The sequence below is a fragment of the Solanum stenotomum genome, chromosome 2 (genome assembly GCF_019186545.1).
Source record: "Solanum stenotomum isolate F172 chromosome 2, ASM1918654v1, whole genome shotgun sequence".
NCBI lineage: Eukaryota > Viridiplantae > Streptophyta > Magnoliopsida > Solanales > Solanaceae > Solanum > Solanum stenotomum.
The window spans coordinates 9,275,727-9,294,932 of record NC_064283.1 but is presented as its reverse complement, the minus strand read 5'-3'; the positions used below and the strand labels follow the sequence as shown (position 1 = coordinate 9,294,932).

General features: G+C 35.7%; 2 protein-coding genes across 4 annotated transcripts; one reads left to right on the top strand and one right to left on the bottom strand.

Moving 5' to 3' along the window:
• The first annotated feature begins 551 nt into the window (after nt 1–551).
• Nucleotides 552–12,322, top strand: LOC125856848 (uncharacterized). 2 transcript variants are annotated; one of them, XM_049536492.1, is made up of 12 exons: nt 552–730; nt 1,088–1,235; nt 2,060–2,202; nt 2,775–2,975; nt 3,204–3,326; nt 4,093–4,130; nt 4,204–4,327; nt 4,858–10,092; nt 10,392–10,541; nt 10,635–10,733; nt 10,818–10,957; nt 11,675–12,322. In XM_049536492.1, exons 3-12 carry the CDS (start codon nt 2,125–2,127, stop codon nt 11,955–11,957), a joined length of 6,471 nt encoding a protein of 2,156 aa, XP_049392449.1. In that variant the 5' UTR covers nt 552–730; nt 1,088–1,235; nt 2,060–2,124; the 3' UTR covers nt 11,958–12,322. The 2 variants fall into 2 exon arrangements, with proteins under 2 accessions (XP_049392449.1, XP_049392450.1); XM_049536493.1 differs by lacking the exon at nt 1,088–1,235 and having other exon boundaries at nt 562–730.
• Nucleotides 12,323–12,578: 256 nt separating this feature from the next.
• On the bottom strand, nt 12,579–17,362 carry LOC125856849 (membrane-anchored ubiquitin-fold protein 3-like). 2 transcript variants are annotated; one of them, XM_049536494.1, is made up of 3 exons: nt 16,690–17,362; nt 13,894–14,064; nt 12,579–13,114 (listed from the first exon to the last, which is right to left on the bottom strand). In XM_049536494.1, exons 1-3 carry the CDS (start codon nt 16,817–16,819, stop codon nt 13,059–13,061), a joined length of 357 nt encoding a protein of 118 aa, XP_049392451.1. In that variant the 5' UTR covers nt 16,820–17,362; the 3' UTR covers nt 12,579–13,058. The 2 variants fall into 2 exon arrangements, with proteins under 2 accessions (XP_049392451.1, XP_049392452.1); XM_049536495.1 differs by having other exon boundaries at nt 13,080–13,151.
• Between the last annotated feature and the right edge of the window lie 1,844 nt (nt 17,363–19,206).

The window sequence follows — 19,206 nt, the reverse complement described above, 5'->3', positions numbered from 1 at the left end:
GAGTTGATACCATTCTAGTCAATCTTAGATGTTTTTTTAAGAAAAAATTACATATTTGACTATTCATTGAGAAATAATTACATTCACTAATTAAATATATAAAATGCATATTATTATGTATCAGTATCACAATATATTTTCTTTATATTAAATATTAATATAAACAAAATATATATTATTATTTTATCGGGCGATCATTTGTTTCCCATTTATTAAGTCATATATAATGGAAAGTGAATAAAATACTGAAAAAAACTATGTGTTGTCAAAGACTCGAAGTCCCTTTTTATTTCTTTTTGTTTTTTTTTCTGTCTACAAAAAATAAAAATAAAAGAAAAAAAAGTGCCAGAGTGACGGTGTTGACTAAGGGTAATTTAGTACTTTCGATACACTTTAATTTTTTAGAACAAGATAAAAAGAGCACCCTATAATCCTATATACTTAATTAGTAAACTAAATACAAAATTAATTACTGAAAATTACATACTTTGGCGGGATATCTCTTTCTTTAATCTTAAACCCCCTCATTTTCATTATATTTCAAATTTCAACCCCTCCATTTCTCTCTCTCTGCTCATTTCAATGGTGAAAACTCAGAAACTTTAAATCCCCATATTTTACTGCTATTTTACGCTAAAGCCATTGTCTTTTCTGTCTCCCCTTTCTCTTCTTTCTAAAGATTCTCAAGGTTTTTCCTTGTTTTCTAAGTTCCCCCAGATCTTACAATTAGGTAATAGAAAATTCTATAAACACTGTTTTTTCAAGATTCCATTTTTATGAAATGGGTGTTTTTTTATTTTTCTTGAATGTGATGTTTGAGCTTTTGAATAATGAAATCTACTGTTCTATGAAGCTGACGTGTGATTTCTCTGCTGTAACTGTGAAGTGTTTGTTTCTGTAGTGAAAAAAACAGTTGTGTACTAGTACTTCACTGTTTTCATTTTATCTATTCTTAGCTTTGTTTTCTTGGACTTTTGAGATGGTAGATTCCCATTTCTCATTCTTGCTGTCTTGTTGAAAAAGATCTCATCTTTTTTCACTTTGGGAAATATTTAAGGTTTTCTTTGTTCTTCTTGGGTCCAGGCAGGAATATTTTGTTTGCATTTTGTGGGGTTTAAAGTTGGGTATTTAAAAGTTTGCACTGTTTGAAGTTTTGAGATACTTGGTGGAGAATTTAGGGGTCTGGATCAGAAGAAGTTTCCGGATCCTTAAGTCATTCTGCAAAACTGGAAGAGGTATTTCTGGGTTTTAGCTCAATCTTGAGATTGTTGTACTTAGGTTCAGCTGCAAATTTCAAGATCTGATCTTTTTTGGAATTGTTCTGAGCTTAAGACTTGTTTAGTTTTTAATTGACTGCCTGCTTGGATCAATGTTAGTGTCTCATTGAGGTTCAGTATCTTGTGGACCTGTTATAATTAAGATGATCACAATGGGTTCTCAAACTGCTTTGTTTAAGATGATGGTCTATCGAAAACAACCTCTCTATCTCGTACTGTGTACACTCTACCCTCCTCACACCTCACTTGTGGAGATTACATTGGGTTGTTGTTACAATAAGTTCTCTAACAGCTTAATCAGCTTACAGGTTTCAGTGTAGCTTCTTCCCGGCCTAAATTCTTCCTCTTGCTTCTTCCCAGCCTAATTTTACCTCTAGGTTCTTCCATGCTAAATCTTATCTCCCTGTATGTCATGCCTGCACTATGCAATAACTGGAAATGTTTACATGCTTTTGACTTAGTTTAACTTTGCCTTACCTTACGTAACATGAATGTCATTGTGGCTTTAAGTAGGTAGCTTGGTTTTAAAATGAGTTCTTATGTGGAGTCCTTCAAATGCTATGGCTTCTCTATTCCAGTAGAAATATGCTTAAAAATAATGGGAGTAGAAGCTAGACGGTAATATTTTGTTTTATAATCTGGAGGATCATGTATATCATATGTTCAGAAGCCATTTCAAGGTTTAATTGGTTTATGAATAACTCATTCATCTTCTTTCTGTGAATGAGTATTGGTTATGCTTTCTTTTCTGATATTTCTACCTTCTGTGGCAAATTGTTCAGGTGAACTGAGATCTGAATTTGGGGAAATGATGGTTTGTAGCTGATGCTAGACTGGATATGCAACAATGTCAAGGATCACTAAGTGGAAGCTTGAGAAGAATAAAGTGAAAGTGGTCTTTCGGCTTCAATTTAATGCTACTCACGTATGATTGAACTCTTTTTATTTCAAGTTAGTAATACCTGATGGACAGATGTACCTTAGTATAGAATGTGATGACTGTTTCAGTAGATGGGAAGCAATTTGCTTTTACACTTGGCTGCTAAATGCTTGCTGAAGACGAGATAAAATCAAATTTCAATAATGCCTAAAGATTCTTTTATCAAGATAGAGGCACATACTGCAACTCCTTGAGTTTACCAATTTCTTAGGATTATAGCAATAATAACCTGATTGCTCTTGTATGCTACTCTATGTATAACTTTGAACTTATCTAGTGCTGATGCAGAACCTTCAAAATCCTTCCTATCATTATCTTTTTAGTAACTAGTATTAGTTACCTAGTCGATGGACAAAAACATTTGCTAGAAGAAAGTGTTTAATATTTAATACGTATATTTTTCTAATATATCCATCGGGAAAACCATATAATTGATGCGAAGTTCACTGTGCTGTCTTGTACTTTTGGTGATGGATTAAATTAAAACCAGAAGCCAGCGTCCAGTATACATTGCCATAGAACAAGCATTGACTGAAAGTTGCCTTTTGGTGTTACAGATACCACAAACTGGATGGGACAAGTTATTCATATCTTTTAGCCCTGCTGACTCTGGAAAAACAATTGCCAAGACAACCAAAGCCAATGTAAGAAATGGAACATGCAAATGGGCTGATCCAATTTATGAAACGACAAGGCTTCTTCAAGATGTCAAAACCAAACAATTTGATGAGAAGCTATACAAACTTGTGGTTTCCATGGTATATTTTCTTTCTGTTTAGCTTCTATATGGCTTTACCTTATCACCAAAAGTGGAAGAAAAAGTTTCTAGATAGCTTATACTTGAATTCCTGGTTGACTCTCCTGACAGCTGAATTCTGATGAATGCAGATTTTAAAAACTTAAACCCGTCTCTTGGTACTGAGTGAATTAATTTTCCTCTTCGATGCTGTTAATAGTTTTCTCTTTGAATCTGATACTACTCTCAGGGTTCTTCACGGTCTAGTATCCTGGGTGAGGCAACAATTGATCTTGCTGATTATGCTGAAGCATCGAAGCCTTCTGCTGTTGCTTTACCTCTTCAAGGATGCAATGCGGGAACCATATTACATGTGAGGCAAATATTGCTCCTTCTAGCACTTCTACTTGATCACCTTCAGCATATGTCTAGATTTGTGTTTTAAGTCATAATGATGTGCTATAACAAATTGTTTTTGGTTGATACAAGAAAAGTATTCTCAATTGGCATGTTTACTACCTGAAATTAATAATCACCCTTAATTGTGTTAGTTGCAGTGACATCCTTTTTGTTTTCACCATTTCCAATCTTCTAGAATTCAAGAACTGCTCTTAGGCAAAACCAATGCCTCTCAAGCAGCTGCAGTTATATTACGTTTTGTAGCTTACTCACCTAAACACCTGCTTGGAACTATATATTGAGCTTCTGCTATAAGTACATTTCTGCTTTTGGATTGCTGTATACCTTTTTACATGAGCAGTTTGGATGCTCATGGAACTTGATAGGGATCTATGGATCAGTAACCTTTACTTCTTCTTTCTTGCTGAACCAGTAACATACCTAAGAGAACTCCTATCATCTGCTATGTCAACCTAGTCAAACTTAATCTTCATCAGTTTGACACTCACTACTCATTAAGCTGCAACATAAACATCATTATATTAGGATAATATTATATCAGCATGAGTGTAGGGTATCTGATCTACCAGTCAATCTTTTCCCCTCACAAATCTATTTGATGATTACTTTTCTTTGTACATATTAGTTCTGAATTTATAGTTACTCATTTATATGTATTCTGTTATTTATTTTTCTCACTTTTGTTTAATTTGTTGTTTAATTGCATGTTATTGCTCCAGGTCACAGTTCAGTTGCTAACATCTAAAACAGGATTCAGGTAGCACATCTTAACATCTAAAGCCACATGATTTTTCTTATGAGCAAGTGACAGAAGATGCATTTGCTTGCAGAGAATTTGAGCAGCAAAGGGAACATAGGGAGAGAGGTTTGCAGTCAGGAGAGAACAAAAATGATGACCCTGTTACTGGGAAAGTCCTATTTTCAGGAGAGACTGGCCATGATCACATCGATAAGGTCTGATTATTGTTAGCACCAGTAAAGTCTTCTTGATACACAGTTGATGATGGATGATCCCTTTGTATTTCATTTGGTGATCTAGAGTCTCAATTCTAGTTTTAGAGTAGGTAACTATCAGCAGCCAAGCATGAAGATGTGATTGAGTTTTTTGATCTTTCAAACGAAAATATAAATGTTGTGATGGCTTGTGAACCACCTAACTGTTAGTTCCTAACACATTGCTGTTGGTCAAATAAGCTTCTGTGACTTCCTATATGATCTTATTGTTTCCTTACCTTTGATCATTATCATGAATTTCTGTACAGTTGCCAAACTCCTGAATCGCAAGTACCAGCTTTATTTAGCCTGTTACTTGACCATGCCAATTTGGCGATTTGAACAAATGTTCTAGAAAAATAGAATAAATTTACTGGTCATTCATGACAATGAGAAATTAGATCTTTTTTTTTTGTCTTTGTTTGATTTGCAAATTTCTTGATTTGCTTCTATCTCATTTGCTGATTCTGGTTCCATTTGTTCTGATGTAGGTTAGTTCAAGGGTCAGATTCAGACCAGAGGCTAAAGAACTCTCTTCTGTTGAGGAGGAAGTGGAACTAAACGAATATGCTGACTTGACAGCTGGATTTGATGGCTCTTCCAATACTTCAGAGAGTCTATACGCCGAAAAGCATGATTCATCAAGTGCACATGAAACTGATAGTCAAGGCATGCAGTCGGAGAAAGGTAATAAATCTGACAGTCAAGCAATGGCCCAGAGTAGTAGTTCAGTTCATGGATGGGCGTCAGACTGCTCAATGGATAATGAATTGGCAATTGCTTATGAGGAGAATAATAGACTTAGAGCAAGCCTGGAATTGGCGGAATCATCAATTCTTGAGCTTAAGCTGGAGGTAAGCACTCTGCAAAGTCAAGCTAATGAATTGGGCTCTGAAACAGAAAAGTTTTCTCAGCTACTTACTGCTGAGATATCCTCTAGTGAAGAGTTGGCAAAAGAGGTTTCTGTCCTTAAATCAGAATGTTCAAATTTCAAAGATTGTAGTGAAAGACTAAGAACTTTGAAATCAAGCTGTCAAAATCATGGTGGTGAAAGTTGTGGTGCTGATTCTGGCCGCTTAGTTCAAGATCTACAGCTTAGATGGATGAAAGGAATTTCAGTGGTTGAAGATAGAATCAAAGAACTTCAAAATAAAGTTTGTCTTGGATTCTATGAAAGAGACTACAGGTTTCTTCATTCGGAATTGGAGGCATTGCTTCAAATTGTACAGGAGGTCAAACTAGGAGCAAGAGATGAGATGTCATTGCTAAATAAAGTAACATCAGTGGATGTAAAGGAGACTAGAGCAACAGATTTACCCAATATCGAACTGCCGTTGCCAGGGCTTGGGTTGGAATTGGATCTTTGTACACCAGAAAACTTGCTTCATCATATTGGCATACCTCCTCTGGTTTCTCAAGGAACTGATTCCACTGTTGCTATTGATGCAATGAAAGCCAAAATTTTTGATCTGGTAAGAGAAGTGGATGAGGCGAAGGTTGAAAGGGAAAATCTGTTGAGAAAAATGGATCAGATGGAGTGTTACTATGAAGCTCTTGTCCAAGAGCTCGAGGAAAATCAGAAGCAAATGCTGGCAGAGTTGCAGAATCTAAGGAATGAACATTCAACTTGCCTTTATACCATATCGAGTAGCAAAGCTGAAATGGAATTAATGCAACAAGATATGAGTCAACGTGTGTTACAGCTTGCTGATGAGAGACGTGATTTGGATGCACTTAATAAGGAGCTTGAGAGAAGAGCCGCTACTTCAGAAGCAGCTCTGAAAAGAGCCCGCTTGAATTATTCTATTGCAGTAGATAAGCTGCAAAAGGATTTGGAGCTTCTTTCCTCACAGGTTGTGTCCATGTTTGAGACTAATGAGAACCTCATCAAGCAAGCGATCCCAGAACCTTCACAATCACAATTCCTTGGGTATGCAGATGTTGTTCAGAATTTAGAAGAATATGATAATACCGAGCAATTGCGGTCTAAGGATCAACATGTGATTGCAAGGAAACTAACACTCAATGGAGATGTCCTTACTGATGACTTGAAAAGATCACTATGCTTGCAGGAGGAGCTTTACAGGAAGGTTGAAGAAGAACTTGGTGAAATGCATTCAGTTAACTTGCACTTGGATATATTCTCCAGAGTTTTACTTGAAACTGTGTTTGAAGCTAATGCTAATGCTGGAATGATGAAAAGAGATATGTATGAACTTGCTCAGCACTTGGAGGCTTCAAATTTCAACAAGGAGCAGATGGCTATAAGATTGCAGGCTGCTTTGGAAGATGTTCACATTTTGCATGAGGAGAAAGCAAGTTGCATCCTCAGATGCAGCGATCTTGTTCTGCAGAATCAATCTTTGGAAGCTGAACTCGTGAGTCTTTCAAAGGCAAACTGTCTCCTCACTGAGAAGGTCATGGAATTGGAAGCAATCATGGTGCAACATACGGAAGCTCAGAATAGATATGAAGCTTGTGTGGAAGAAAATATAGCACTCTCCACTTCATTGAAGCAGGAATTGTTGAACAACAGTAGGCTTCAAGATGAGATTTCACTTCTGAAGGATGATTTGCTAACTGTCAGAGCCAACTCAGAGGGCTTGGCTTCCTCAAATGAAAATCTTCATGAAGATATTAGCTTTGTGCAGGGTAAGTTGGCTGGTATGCTGGTTTCTTATGAGAAGGAACTATCTCTTCTATGCAATTCCTCTTCCCATGAGTTGGAGCTCAGGGATATAAGAGGTCTCACCATGCAACTGGAAGAGGTGCAGTATAGTGTGTCTAGCAAGATTCTTCATCTTATGCAGGAGAAGCAAAATCTAGAAAGTGAAAAATCAGTTGCTGAGGTGTCTTTGAATGCTAGTAGATCAGAAATAATTTGCGTGAAGCAAAAGTATAAAAAAGATATACAGAGTATGGTAGCTAAATTTGATGTGTCAACTGCCCTCGTAGAGAAACTTCAGGTTGAACTTGAATCTGTGACCAACAAACTTCACCTTAACTCTGAAGTTGAAGAAAAGTATGCACAACAGAACAGGGAGCTTCTGGATGATCTTGCTGCCTTTGAAGTCGAGCTACAAAATTTAGTCTCGAAGAATGGGGATATTTCTCGAGAGATCTTTGGTTTAGACTCTATAGCTACTGAGCTTGAGCAGAATGACTTAACCATTTCTGAACTAGTACAAGAGAAGGAGGATCTCATGACCTCTCTACATGACAAGTCTGAGGAATTTGCCAAGCTTACGTCAGAAGTTAGTCATCTGAGAGACAAGTTGCAAGATGAATTGCAACTTGAGAGAGGTCTTAAAGATAAACTAGAGGGTTCAGTGCAAAATCTTACTTTGCAGTTGAATGAGAAGGATGACAGGTTACTGGATTTGGAAAAGCAAATAGCTGAACTGGTGCATTTCAGGCAGCTGGCATCAGAGTTAGAGATTGAGAAATCTAGACTTAGTCATCTTTTGCAGAAGCATGATGAGCATGCAGCAAAGCTGCAGCAGGAGTTATCCTGTGTGTCTGGTCTAGAGGGTTCTGTAAGAGATCTCACTTCTCAATTGAATGAGAAGCATGACAGGTTACTGGATTTGGAAAAGCAAAATGCTGAAATGGTGCATTTCAGGCAACTGGCATCAGATTTAGAAGTGGAAAAATCTAGACATGATCAGCTTTTGCAGCAGCGCAGTGAACATATCATTAAGCTTCAGGAAGAGATGTCCTGTATTTCTGGTTTAGAGGACTCAGTGCTAGGACTTACTTCTCAACTGAACGAGAAGAATGACAGGTTACTGGATTTGGAAAAGCAAAATGCTGAGCTGTCTGAGCTGGTGCATTTCAGGCAGCTGGCATCAGAGTTAGGAGTGGAGAAATCTAGAGTTGATCAGCTCTTGCAGCAGCGTGATGAGCATGTGGCAAAGCTTCAGGAAGAGTTGTCCTGTGTTTCTGGTTTAGAGTGCTCGGTCAGAGATCTTACTTCTCAATTGAATGAGAAGCATGACAGGTTACTGGACTTGGAAAAGCAACATGCTGAACTGGTAAGTTTTAGGCAGCTGGCAGCAGATTTTGAAGTGGAGAAATGTAGACTTGACCAACTTGTGCTGCAGCGTGATGAGCATGTGGCTAAGCTTCAGAATGATTTGTCCTGTGTTTCTGGTTTAGAGAGCTCAGTGCGAGATCTTACTTCTCAATTGAACGAGAAGAATGAGAAGTTGCTGGATTTGGAAAAGCAAAATGGTGATCTGGTGCATTTCAGGCAGTTGGCATCAGAGTTAGGAACGGAGAAATCTAGACTTGACCATCTTTTGCAGCAGCGTAGTAAGCAAATGGAAAAACTTCAGCTAGAGGTTTCCTATATTTCTGATCTTAAAAGGCACATGCTAGAAATACAAGAGTATGCCATAGCTTCTGATGTTAAGTTCACAGTTGCCATGAGCCACTGTGAAACACTTAATCTGGAATTGGTGCGGCAGCTTAAATCATCGGATGGGTCCACTGCCGAGCTTCAGAAGAGATGTCATGATTTACAGGCCAACTTGAATCAATGCCTTGCAAGTGAGGCTTGTTCAATTAAAGAAAACAAGGAGTTGCTAAGATCTCTTTCTTCTGTTAGATCTGACTTAGAAGCTTCTATTGCTCAAAATAATGTTCTTTCAGATGCCAAGTATGTTAACACAGTGAAACTTGAGGAATACAAAAAGGAGATGACAATATTGGAGGATTCTCTCCTCGAAACTAATAATCATCATGCTCTTGAAGTGGAGAAGTTGAAGAGCGAGCTGGCAAATGCTGAAGAAGAACTTAATTACTTGTCACTTTGCAAGGAGGAACTGGAGATCATGGTGATTGTGCTCCGAGGCAAATTAGATGGCCTGCACCCCTACAGGATCTTACAGGAGAACAACAAAGATGAAATGGTCACCTTGCAGTTGCAATGTAATAAGCTCACCCACAAGTGTTATGAGCTAACTCACAAGCTCTCTGAGCAGGCCTTGAAAACCGAAGAGTTCAGAAACTTATCCATCCATTTGAAGGAGCTTAAGGATAAGGCTGAAGCAGAATGTCTCCAGGTTCGCGAGAAAAGAGAATCTGAAGGACCACCTGTTGCTATGCAAGAATCCTTACGGATAGTCTTTATAAAAGAGCAATATGAATCAAAATTCCAAGAGTTGAAGCAACAAGTTTCTATCTCCAAAAAGCACGGAGAAGATATGCTTTTGAAGTTACAGGATGTATTAGATGAAATTGAAAGCAGGAAGAGATCTGAAGCTTTGCACTTGAGGAAAAATGAAGACCTAGCTCTCAAAATCTTGTCTTTGGAATCTGAGTTACAGTCTCTGCTTTCTGATAAGCGTGAAATAATGAAAGATCATGACAGAATAAAGGCAGAATTGGAGTGTGCTCTGCTAAGTCTAGAGTGTTGCAAGGAAGAAAAGGAAAAACTCGAAATAACTTTGCAAGAACGAGCGAGAGAATACTCCAGAATTGCAGCTGAACTTACTTCGACTAGAGAAGAGCTGATGAACGTCACATCTTCTGTTGTATCTAAGAGAGAAAATGGCCAGATGAGCAAAGTTGAACTTGCGCCTAATGAGACAAATGTAAATCCTTCTCCTGATGCCACACCTCGAGAGGATTCATCTGATGCTTGGAATGTGAAGGAAACAACCTTATTTATGGATGATAGAAGTGAAGAATCAAGCTCACCAGTGAAACTTCTACTCAGTCCGGTAAGCTCTCTGACAAGAACTACTAATGTGGTAGTGATGTAGAATGTTTTCTTGAAGACCTTATTTAAATATTCATTTTTTGAGCTACACAGTAAAAGGCTACAGAACTCGCATGATGAAATGTAGTAACATAAAATAAATAGTAAATATACCCCTACACTATCCTAATTAACTGACGTGATGAAGTAAATATAGTTAATCAATGTCTCTGATTGCGCAGATTGCTTTTGTTTTTTACTTCATGGAGTCCTTTGGTTTTTGAAGTACTTAGTTTTTTCTTCCTTTTCAATCATTTACAGGATGCTGCATCAGTAGGTGTGCATGCAACAACTGGAGATGCACCTCTTGAAGGGTACTCACCACCCAGCAATGGAAGGCATATAGATTTCAGCAGTGAACAGTTTGGAAGCAGGAATTTGAGGTCTAGCATGGAACATCTACATGAAGAGGTATTTGTTGATCCAACTTTGAGTCTACAATCAGATTACAAGTGAGATATATGGTGGTGTCATATCAATTTTTTTCTTTTACTTGACTTGCAGTTGGAAAGGATGAAACGTGAAAACTCTCTCATTCCTGAGGACCATTATTCCGATCAAGGCTTTGAAATTTTTCAGAGCGAACTCGCGCAATTACACAAGGTATACTGAGATAACTTGTATATATTGTAGTTGAATATGTCATTGTGCGCTGATCACTATTTATCATGGTTCTTAATCTGCAAGGCAAATGAAGAGCTCCGAAGCATGTTCCCAACATTCAAGGATATAGCTATCACTGGTAATGCATTGGAGAGGGTACTTGCCCTGGAAATTGAGCTTGCTGAAGCATTGAAGGCAAAAAATAAACAGAGTATGTTCCAGAGGTAAGTGCCTTCTGCTTAATTGGCCCTGGCAGATGCTTCATTCTTCCATTTCTTTTAGTTAATTATAGTAAAACTTTTCATTTATGATTTCATGCTGCTTAATCAACATTCTCAAGAACATTGGCCAGCCCTGCTTAATTTCTCATGTTGCTAAATTGAGTCTTCTACTGCTAACAATTGATATTACTGTCTATGTTTGATCTGTTGCTGTAAATCTATGCTAACATCGATTATGTTTTCCTCGGACATATTGCTTAATTCTGGAATTTTTTTATGGAAATAATAGTATTTTACATGTAGCTGATTGACAGGTGATGCATCAAAATGGCTTTCTGAACACTTCCTGCCTAGCTTCTCAATTATACTAAGAATTACAAATGAAGTTCACATAATTCATATACTGAACTGCATATATAGAATCTGTAAATCATGTTCTAGAAGGAATTCCTTGAAGCATTTCCTATGTCTATCTATGAAGACATTAAAAGACGAATATTTTCTTTTAATCTGCTATTGTGGCAATAAGCAGTATCCAAGGCTATTGCCATATCAGTAGTTTCTGTCTTTCGCTAGGAAGCTTACTGGAGAAGTAACTATCTAGAAGTGTTTTGCTGTTTTCACAGTGAAAATGTGTTGTTTTCTTGGGGTTCAATGTGATGATATTTATTGCGAGGATAAAATACTATAGAAGTGACAAGTAATTTATTTATGCTTCAGTTCGTTTCTGAAACAACATAGTGATGACGAAGCAATCTTCAAAAGCTTCAGAGACATCAATGAGTTGATCAAGGAAATGTTGGAAATCAAAGAAAAGCAAGTAGCTAAGGAGAATGAACTGAGGGAAATGCACGATCGGTACTCTCAGTTAAGCCTCCAGTTTGCTGAGGTTGAAGGCGAAAGGCAAAAACTGAAGATGACACTCAAGAATGTCAGAGCATCTAGGACAAAGCTCACACAACTAAATCGTTCCTCATCCTCCATTGTAGACAGTCCTTCGTAGGCACTCTTTCAATCCATTTCTTGATTTGCTAGTTTCGCGAAGAGTGTCAACGTGCAAGACTTCCACACCTTGTCTTGATGTCAGCTCTAAAAGTTGGTTCACTTTTATGGACAAGCATGCCAAGATAAGTCCCAAATATGGAGGAACCAACCCTGCAAGCTGACTTGCTCCTTGTAAATGTTAAACTGGCTGTCAGATTTTGTAACCCATTTAAGTTATGTGTAGATCTAGATATCCCATATGTTATAGCCTCATTTTTCCATTTTATACCTGTATTTGGCTGTAATATTATGTATAGAAATTAGATTATCATGTAATTAGCTCAGCTTCTCCCACTTTAAGCCACGCAAGAGGCATAAAAATTTGTTATAACTCAATTGCTCTGTCCTTTTTAAGTTTTCAATTTGGGTGCCTCCCTGTGGCACAGCTTTAAGATGTAATGTAAGCTGGAATTTGACATGCATCATATTGCTGGAGATGGAAGTAGGACCATATCCTACTTTGGAAATAACATACATCAACAACATACCCCGTGTAATTCCACAAATGGAGTATGGGGAGGGTACTGTGTATGCAGACCTTACCCTTACATGGTAGAGAGGTTTTTGATAGACTCTCAGCTCAAGTAACTTGGGAAATAACATAAACAATATAAATTGTTATGGTGAATTTAATTCCATAGACATTGGTTCATCAATGACAAAAGAAATGGTGTAACAACAACAAAGTACACATGCCTGAATTTGTAAGTTCTTCATAGTAGTTATATGATTGCAAATTTAAAGAAATCAAACCAACTATAATTTTGAACAATTCTTTTGTTCTTCTTGTTCCCTTGTTTACCCACCTGAACAAAGGAAGAAAATTTTTCGTACTTCCCACAAAAGTTCCTACACAGCAGTGCACCAAATCCCTTTTAGCCTTCTAAGCAAGTTTGTCAAGCTGAACTCTAAAGGTAAAAGCAAAGAGCTTGAATGATAATTGAACTTCAAATTTTGTCATTTGATACTTCTTGGATGCATCCAAAGATCCGCTACTGAAAAATCCATGAGCTACGGAATATTACTGAACTGGAATAATTCTGTTGTATGGTTAGACGGATTACAAGATTGTGCATGCACACCCGCCTTTGTTCAGGGAATCATCCTGTAGTTTATCTGTAACAAATGCATTGAATCTTCATTCAGTAGAAGGCTTCAGTAAAGATAGAACTAAAAAGAAGACTCAAATAAATAGATTATGGATGGAAATGCAGAAGCTCATAAAATTTCCCAAAGACACAGCTTCATGTACATTGCACATGGGAGTGATCCCTATAACAAGGAATCACTATAGAACAAAATAATTTAAAGAGTCTCCAGAGAAATCATAAAATATCTGTAACATACATCAACATATAAATTTCTCAGGCTTCACTTAAGTTTGAACTCTTATTGAACAGCACAATTAACAATCATAAACAGAAATGAAGACCCTTGGAGAAAGTGCATCATAGCTGCGAAGTTGAATTGGAGCTATCATCCGACACTTCACAAACTAATTTTTTCTTTACAACCTAAAAATTCCTTCCTCCACCCCAATTCTTTAGGGCTCAGAGGTTAACAAGGTGATGATGAGTTTTGACACAAGCAAAATATGCATAGAGTACCAAAAGTACCAGTTGTACCAAACAATTTGTTTTTTTATATCAACAAGAATCTACAACAAGATACATCAAGGAAAATTGAAAACAGGAAAAGGTAATCTCATCACTTCTACTGATTGACACTTTGGTTACGTAAAAATATCCAATACGAGCTACCGGTGATTTGTGATGGAAGGCTGTCCTATTATTGTCATGTACTACAAAAACAACAACATGATACATTGAAGCATCTATCTAATACACATTTATCATGATCTGGGTTTCTATGATTACAACAAATTGTGAACTTACCACGGGCTTTTTCATTCATAGGTGGGCGTACAACAACATGCATAGTGATGACACCTCCTGGAACTTCAGCAACTGGAAGTCTTGATTCACCAAGTGTTTTATTGTTCTCAAGTATCCTTCCAGCATTAATAAGCTTCACATCATTTATTGTCTTTGGCCCAGAATCTTTATCTGCCATGAAAAAGATCCACCGTCAGCCAGACGATTATAGGTGACTAAAAGAATAGATAAACTAAGAGCAGCACATTTGTGATTTCTGATTCAAATTTCCTCTAAAACCAAACATGTGGAGAAGGAGAATACACGTAGAACTATATTACGTGCTCCTGTTGTAGCTTTCTGAGATGGTCTTCAAAATTAAGCGTATGACAGTCAGATGAACAAATGATAACATCCTAGTTTACTTTACCATTATCAGAGCCTTGTCATTAGTCTAACAAATAAAACACTTTTTAATTGGCTTCAAAGCAATATGAGGAATGATGGGAGGATATCCCTTTTCATCAATTCGCAATTACTGGCCAACAGTAATGTAAAATAAAAAAGATCCGGAAAAGACCAAAGAGATTCAAATTCCAGAGCTCATGTTATCACAAGAAATATTTAGACCTTAAAGTTTTTTAAGTTCATTTTCTTAGCAAGTGCATTCACATATCCGTTGTTAAAAGGGGATCTGCCTCAGCTGAATCTGGTGTATATATGCTCAAAGGTTCACCAGTGAGACACAGAAATTCGTATTTTAGAGTTCTATACTATCTTTTAGATGTTTCAATATTATGCAGTATTTGTATTTTAAATGCTTCAATAGTCTAAACTTGGGCAGCAAGTCTATGGAATCATGAGGAAGCAAGTCTACAAACAGCTTTCATCCTTACTTGGTGCCCAAGTAACTGTCCTTATAAAATGCATCTTTACCATCAGATTGCAGCAAAACATTGGACCAAAGATGTTTCAGAAATATATGTAATCTCTTTCTCTTCTTCTCCTCGTACATCTCTTCATTTTTTCTTAATTCGTATTTGAGGGGTCATCAGTATCATGTCAAATCACGTGGAAAAGCCTAGTTGTGGGAAGCTAACCGATATTCAAAGGGATGAGTTGCTACTGAAGTTAACTGAAGAGGTTCAGAATATAAAAACTCGTGTGAGAGCCCTTGAGTTGCAGAACTCATAGTTGCCAACTAATTTACCAGCGAAAGGAAAAAAAGAATCTGTCCGAGTTGTTTTGCATGAAGGACTAGAGACCGGAGAAGATGTTCAACAGTTTGACCAACCAACTAATCCAACTGAAAAAAGAGGACTTGTGGCAAAAAGGCCTCTGCAGATGCCTCAACCAACACTGAGTAGAACTCTCCTAAACAGAACCCTCTATGAAAATCAAGGTACAACAGGGAACATCAGAAAGAAAGTCAAGATGGAGTTACCAGTTTTTAATGGAAAGCTCAATCCAACAATATTTGCTGATTGGCTATCAGCTATGGAGGAATATTTTGACTTGTATGACTTGTCAGATGATCGAAGGGTTAGATTTGCTAAAACGAAGCTAACTACTCTTGCAAAAGAGGTGGTGAAGTCCACAAGTAAGAGTTCTAATGTATTGTAAAACAATCTAAGCTTAATTTACCAATATTGCGAATAAACTTAAGTTTTCCTTTCAATTATTCAATTGTACTTGCCAGTGACTAAACCTAACGCAGTTTTACAAATAAACAGAAGTTACAAATATCAAGCAATTAGGCACACGCCATAATCTTGTAGCATTAACTACAAGTGAATTTAACAGGTTAAGACAAATATTCACAAAACATGGCACAACAAACACAGGGATATCTAAAACCAATCAGGAGATGTATCCAACTCTAATAATAGTCGCATAGATTATGTAACTAAGGGCCAGAAGTACATAAGAGTATCAAATAAACTCAACAAATTGATGACCAATATAACAAATCCTTGTGGATATGAGACAATTGCCTCTGCAATAATTATTCAAGATCAGTATAAAGATAGAGGCCTTATATGTGTGTTAATTAGGTCACCTTTTGTTAATCAACATGCAGCAGGTTTGCACTGTGCAGTGTTTGTGCACAAAACATTGACCTTTTAACCTATATATAGTAAAGGATATGCTGGCCAAAGGAGGAAAAGAGGAACTATAAAGAGTAATCAAATGCAAAGCTTTATTCATTCACATAGCAAAATGCATCAAAATTATTGTAATGGTAAGCCAAATGGAAATCTATGATGCCATACCATGTATATATGCCTTGTTTACAATCTTGCATCATGACAGAAAAAAGATAAAAAGAAATCTATCCTTATAATTGAAAAGACAAGCTTTATGTATATTTTCATGAGGCAGAAACTACAGTCAACACAACAACGTCAACAACAACCTACCCAGTGTAACCCCACAAGTAGAATCTGGGGAGGGTAGTGTGTACACTGTACACAAACCTTACCCCTGCCTTAAAAAGATAGAGAGGCCTGTTTCGATAGACCCTCAGGTCAAAACAGATGAAAAAGACGACGACAAGAACAACAAGCAGGACAACAACAAGAAAATACAATAATCAAGGTTAGATAATCAACCAATAGAAATACAAGACTAATACAAGAACGATTGTCATCAGAACAAAATATGTTCATTCTGAAAACAGAAGCACTAAATTTTAAATCCAAACACCAAAATATCCAACAAGCAAACAAATTATGCACCCAAACAAGAGCTGGATATTAAGATGAACCAAACTGCCCTGAATTCACATATACAGTAAAAGCTAGAGAAAATAAAAACCTTTGGGCCACTGTGCAATTATCTTTTCTTTAAGAGAACCCACGGTGGTGGCAGGTGTATACTTGTTGGGTCCAATATCACTGCCATCAGCAAGCCTGAACTTGATCTCAATCAACTCTTTTAAAGCCATTCAAACAATCTCTCACAATCACCAATCCACTTCAAACTCTCATCAATCCACCAAACAACAACCACAAACTTCCAAGAATACGCCAACAGATCAAAAACTTAAATGAACAAAAGACTCAATTTTAACCAATACCCACAACACCCAAATCCAAGAAAATCTCAAAAACCAATTTTTTGATTCACCCCCTTTTTTCCAACCGAAATCAAGAAAAACCCCAAATAGCAATACACTGAAAAGATTACAACTTTGGAAAGAAAGTGGAAAATTCGAATCCCTCAATACCCAAATAACCAAGAAAACAAAGTGATTGATTTCAGAAATGAATCATATTTTGTGGGAATTTCTTAGAAAAGTTTCAAGAAATGGAAATATGAGAAAAATTAAAGAATCAGAGAAGATGAATCAATCAAAAACTATGAGTCAGCTGAAAGAGTGAGGAACTTGTTTGTTTCTTGGGTGCTATAAATTGCTTGATGTTGAAAGAAAAGTAGGAAAAAAGAAGAAGAAGAGATCAAATTGGAAAGTTTAACGTGAATCTTTACAGGAAGAAAAATCTAATGATTTGAAAACGATGCTTCTTACTTCTTCCATTTTTCGTAATTCAGTAAAATTCACTACAAACCGACGCGTTCAGGAAATAGGTTAATTACATTCACGTCCTTTATGTTTTAGATTTGGCAATATCACCCCTGGATAGGTGTCGTTACACAAACTGAAACTTTTCATTGTTATCTAATTGAAACTTTTCGTTGTTATCTAATGATGAAATGATACAGTAAAATTTAAGTAAGTAACAATCATAACAATTAAAATAAGTATTATATTTAAACTAACAATCCAATATAATACAATGAGTAACAACCATCTAAACAAGGTGTAACGAAAAAGAAAAAATTGAGTAGGAGAATTGATAAACTTTAGTACATAACATAGAAATTCATCCATTTTTAATTAAAGGTCTTAAATTTAAAATATTAGGCATAAAAAATTAATATCGAGAGCGTTGTCCCTAGAAATGAACCCATATAATATGTAGAAAATCACCAATAATTTTTTGTAGAAACAATTCACCATTTCATAGATGGCCTAAAATTAAGAAGTCAATTCGTAGCTATGAGTGTGATTTAGTCGTTAATTAAGCTAGTCGAAAGTTATGAAGTTTTAAGTTTAAATTTTAATAGAGATAAACAAATATTGAATGATTTATTTTAACTCTGTTGAACGGGATTATTCATTATCTATTACTGATGAAAAATGATGATTATCATATAAAATTAATTTAGGTACACACAACCTAACGCAAACACTGTAATTATTTAAAAAAGGAAAAAGTCAATCGAAACATGGAATATGAGACAGTATTATTCTAACTCTTAAAAAGTTAATAAAATTCGTTGATCTGGATCCAGCTTAATTTTTTGAAAATATGGGAAAATGATTAAACTTTATCTTCGTAATAAGCCAATAGAATCTAAAGATCAATTTCGCAATATTATAAGAAAGTACTAAAAAGTTCAATTTTTTCATATTCAATCAATTGATCAAAACTTTTAACAATATTTTATTTAGAAAAACAAGTTTTTTTAAAAATGATAAAAATAATTTTCCTACTTAAAATAAAAAAAAAAAGTAAAATCCTACAAATGACATCCTACATTGATGGTATCATATTCCCACTTTAATACACTTTATGACTTTATTTCAATCCCTCGTCCCCCCACACACACCCCACTTTCTTTAATATTTATCTAAATTATAAATAAATACATTTTTAATTTAAATATCAAACACAAAGAATAAATAAAAAAATATTTATTTTTATTAAGAAAACATTTCTCGATGAAATATTTTTTCATAAATATATTTTTTTTCTTAGTACGAACACAACCTACAAGTAAAACAAACTAACCAAGAATATTCAAATGAAAATGATGTTGACATAAGGTAGGTGATAGAAAATTTATTTTAGCCGCATTTGACAGCTTCCAAATTAATTCAATGAAAAGTTTAGTAATTATAAATAGCAGTATTCTCTCCGTTTTTATTTATTTATTTAATTTATATTTAATACAAGATTTAAGAATTTTTTTTTATAATTTTAAATTAAAATATATTAAATATTAAAAAATCTTAAAATCTTAAACATATCATATAAAAAAATTTAAATCCAAAAAAAGTATATCACTAGTTGGTAGCTAGTATCTTCAAGCTCCAACTTTGTCCCACTTTTGCCAGCAGCCTTTGAATTATGTAGCCGTAAATATTTGAATTCTATGGTTAATTTCTGCCCAATGACGCAAAGAGTAAAATTTAATTATATATATATATATATATATATACTACCTTAAAAACATGAATTCTCAAACTTGAATATTGAATTATTATAA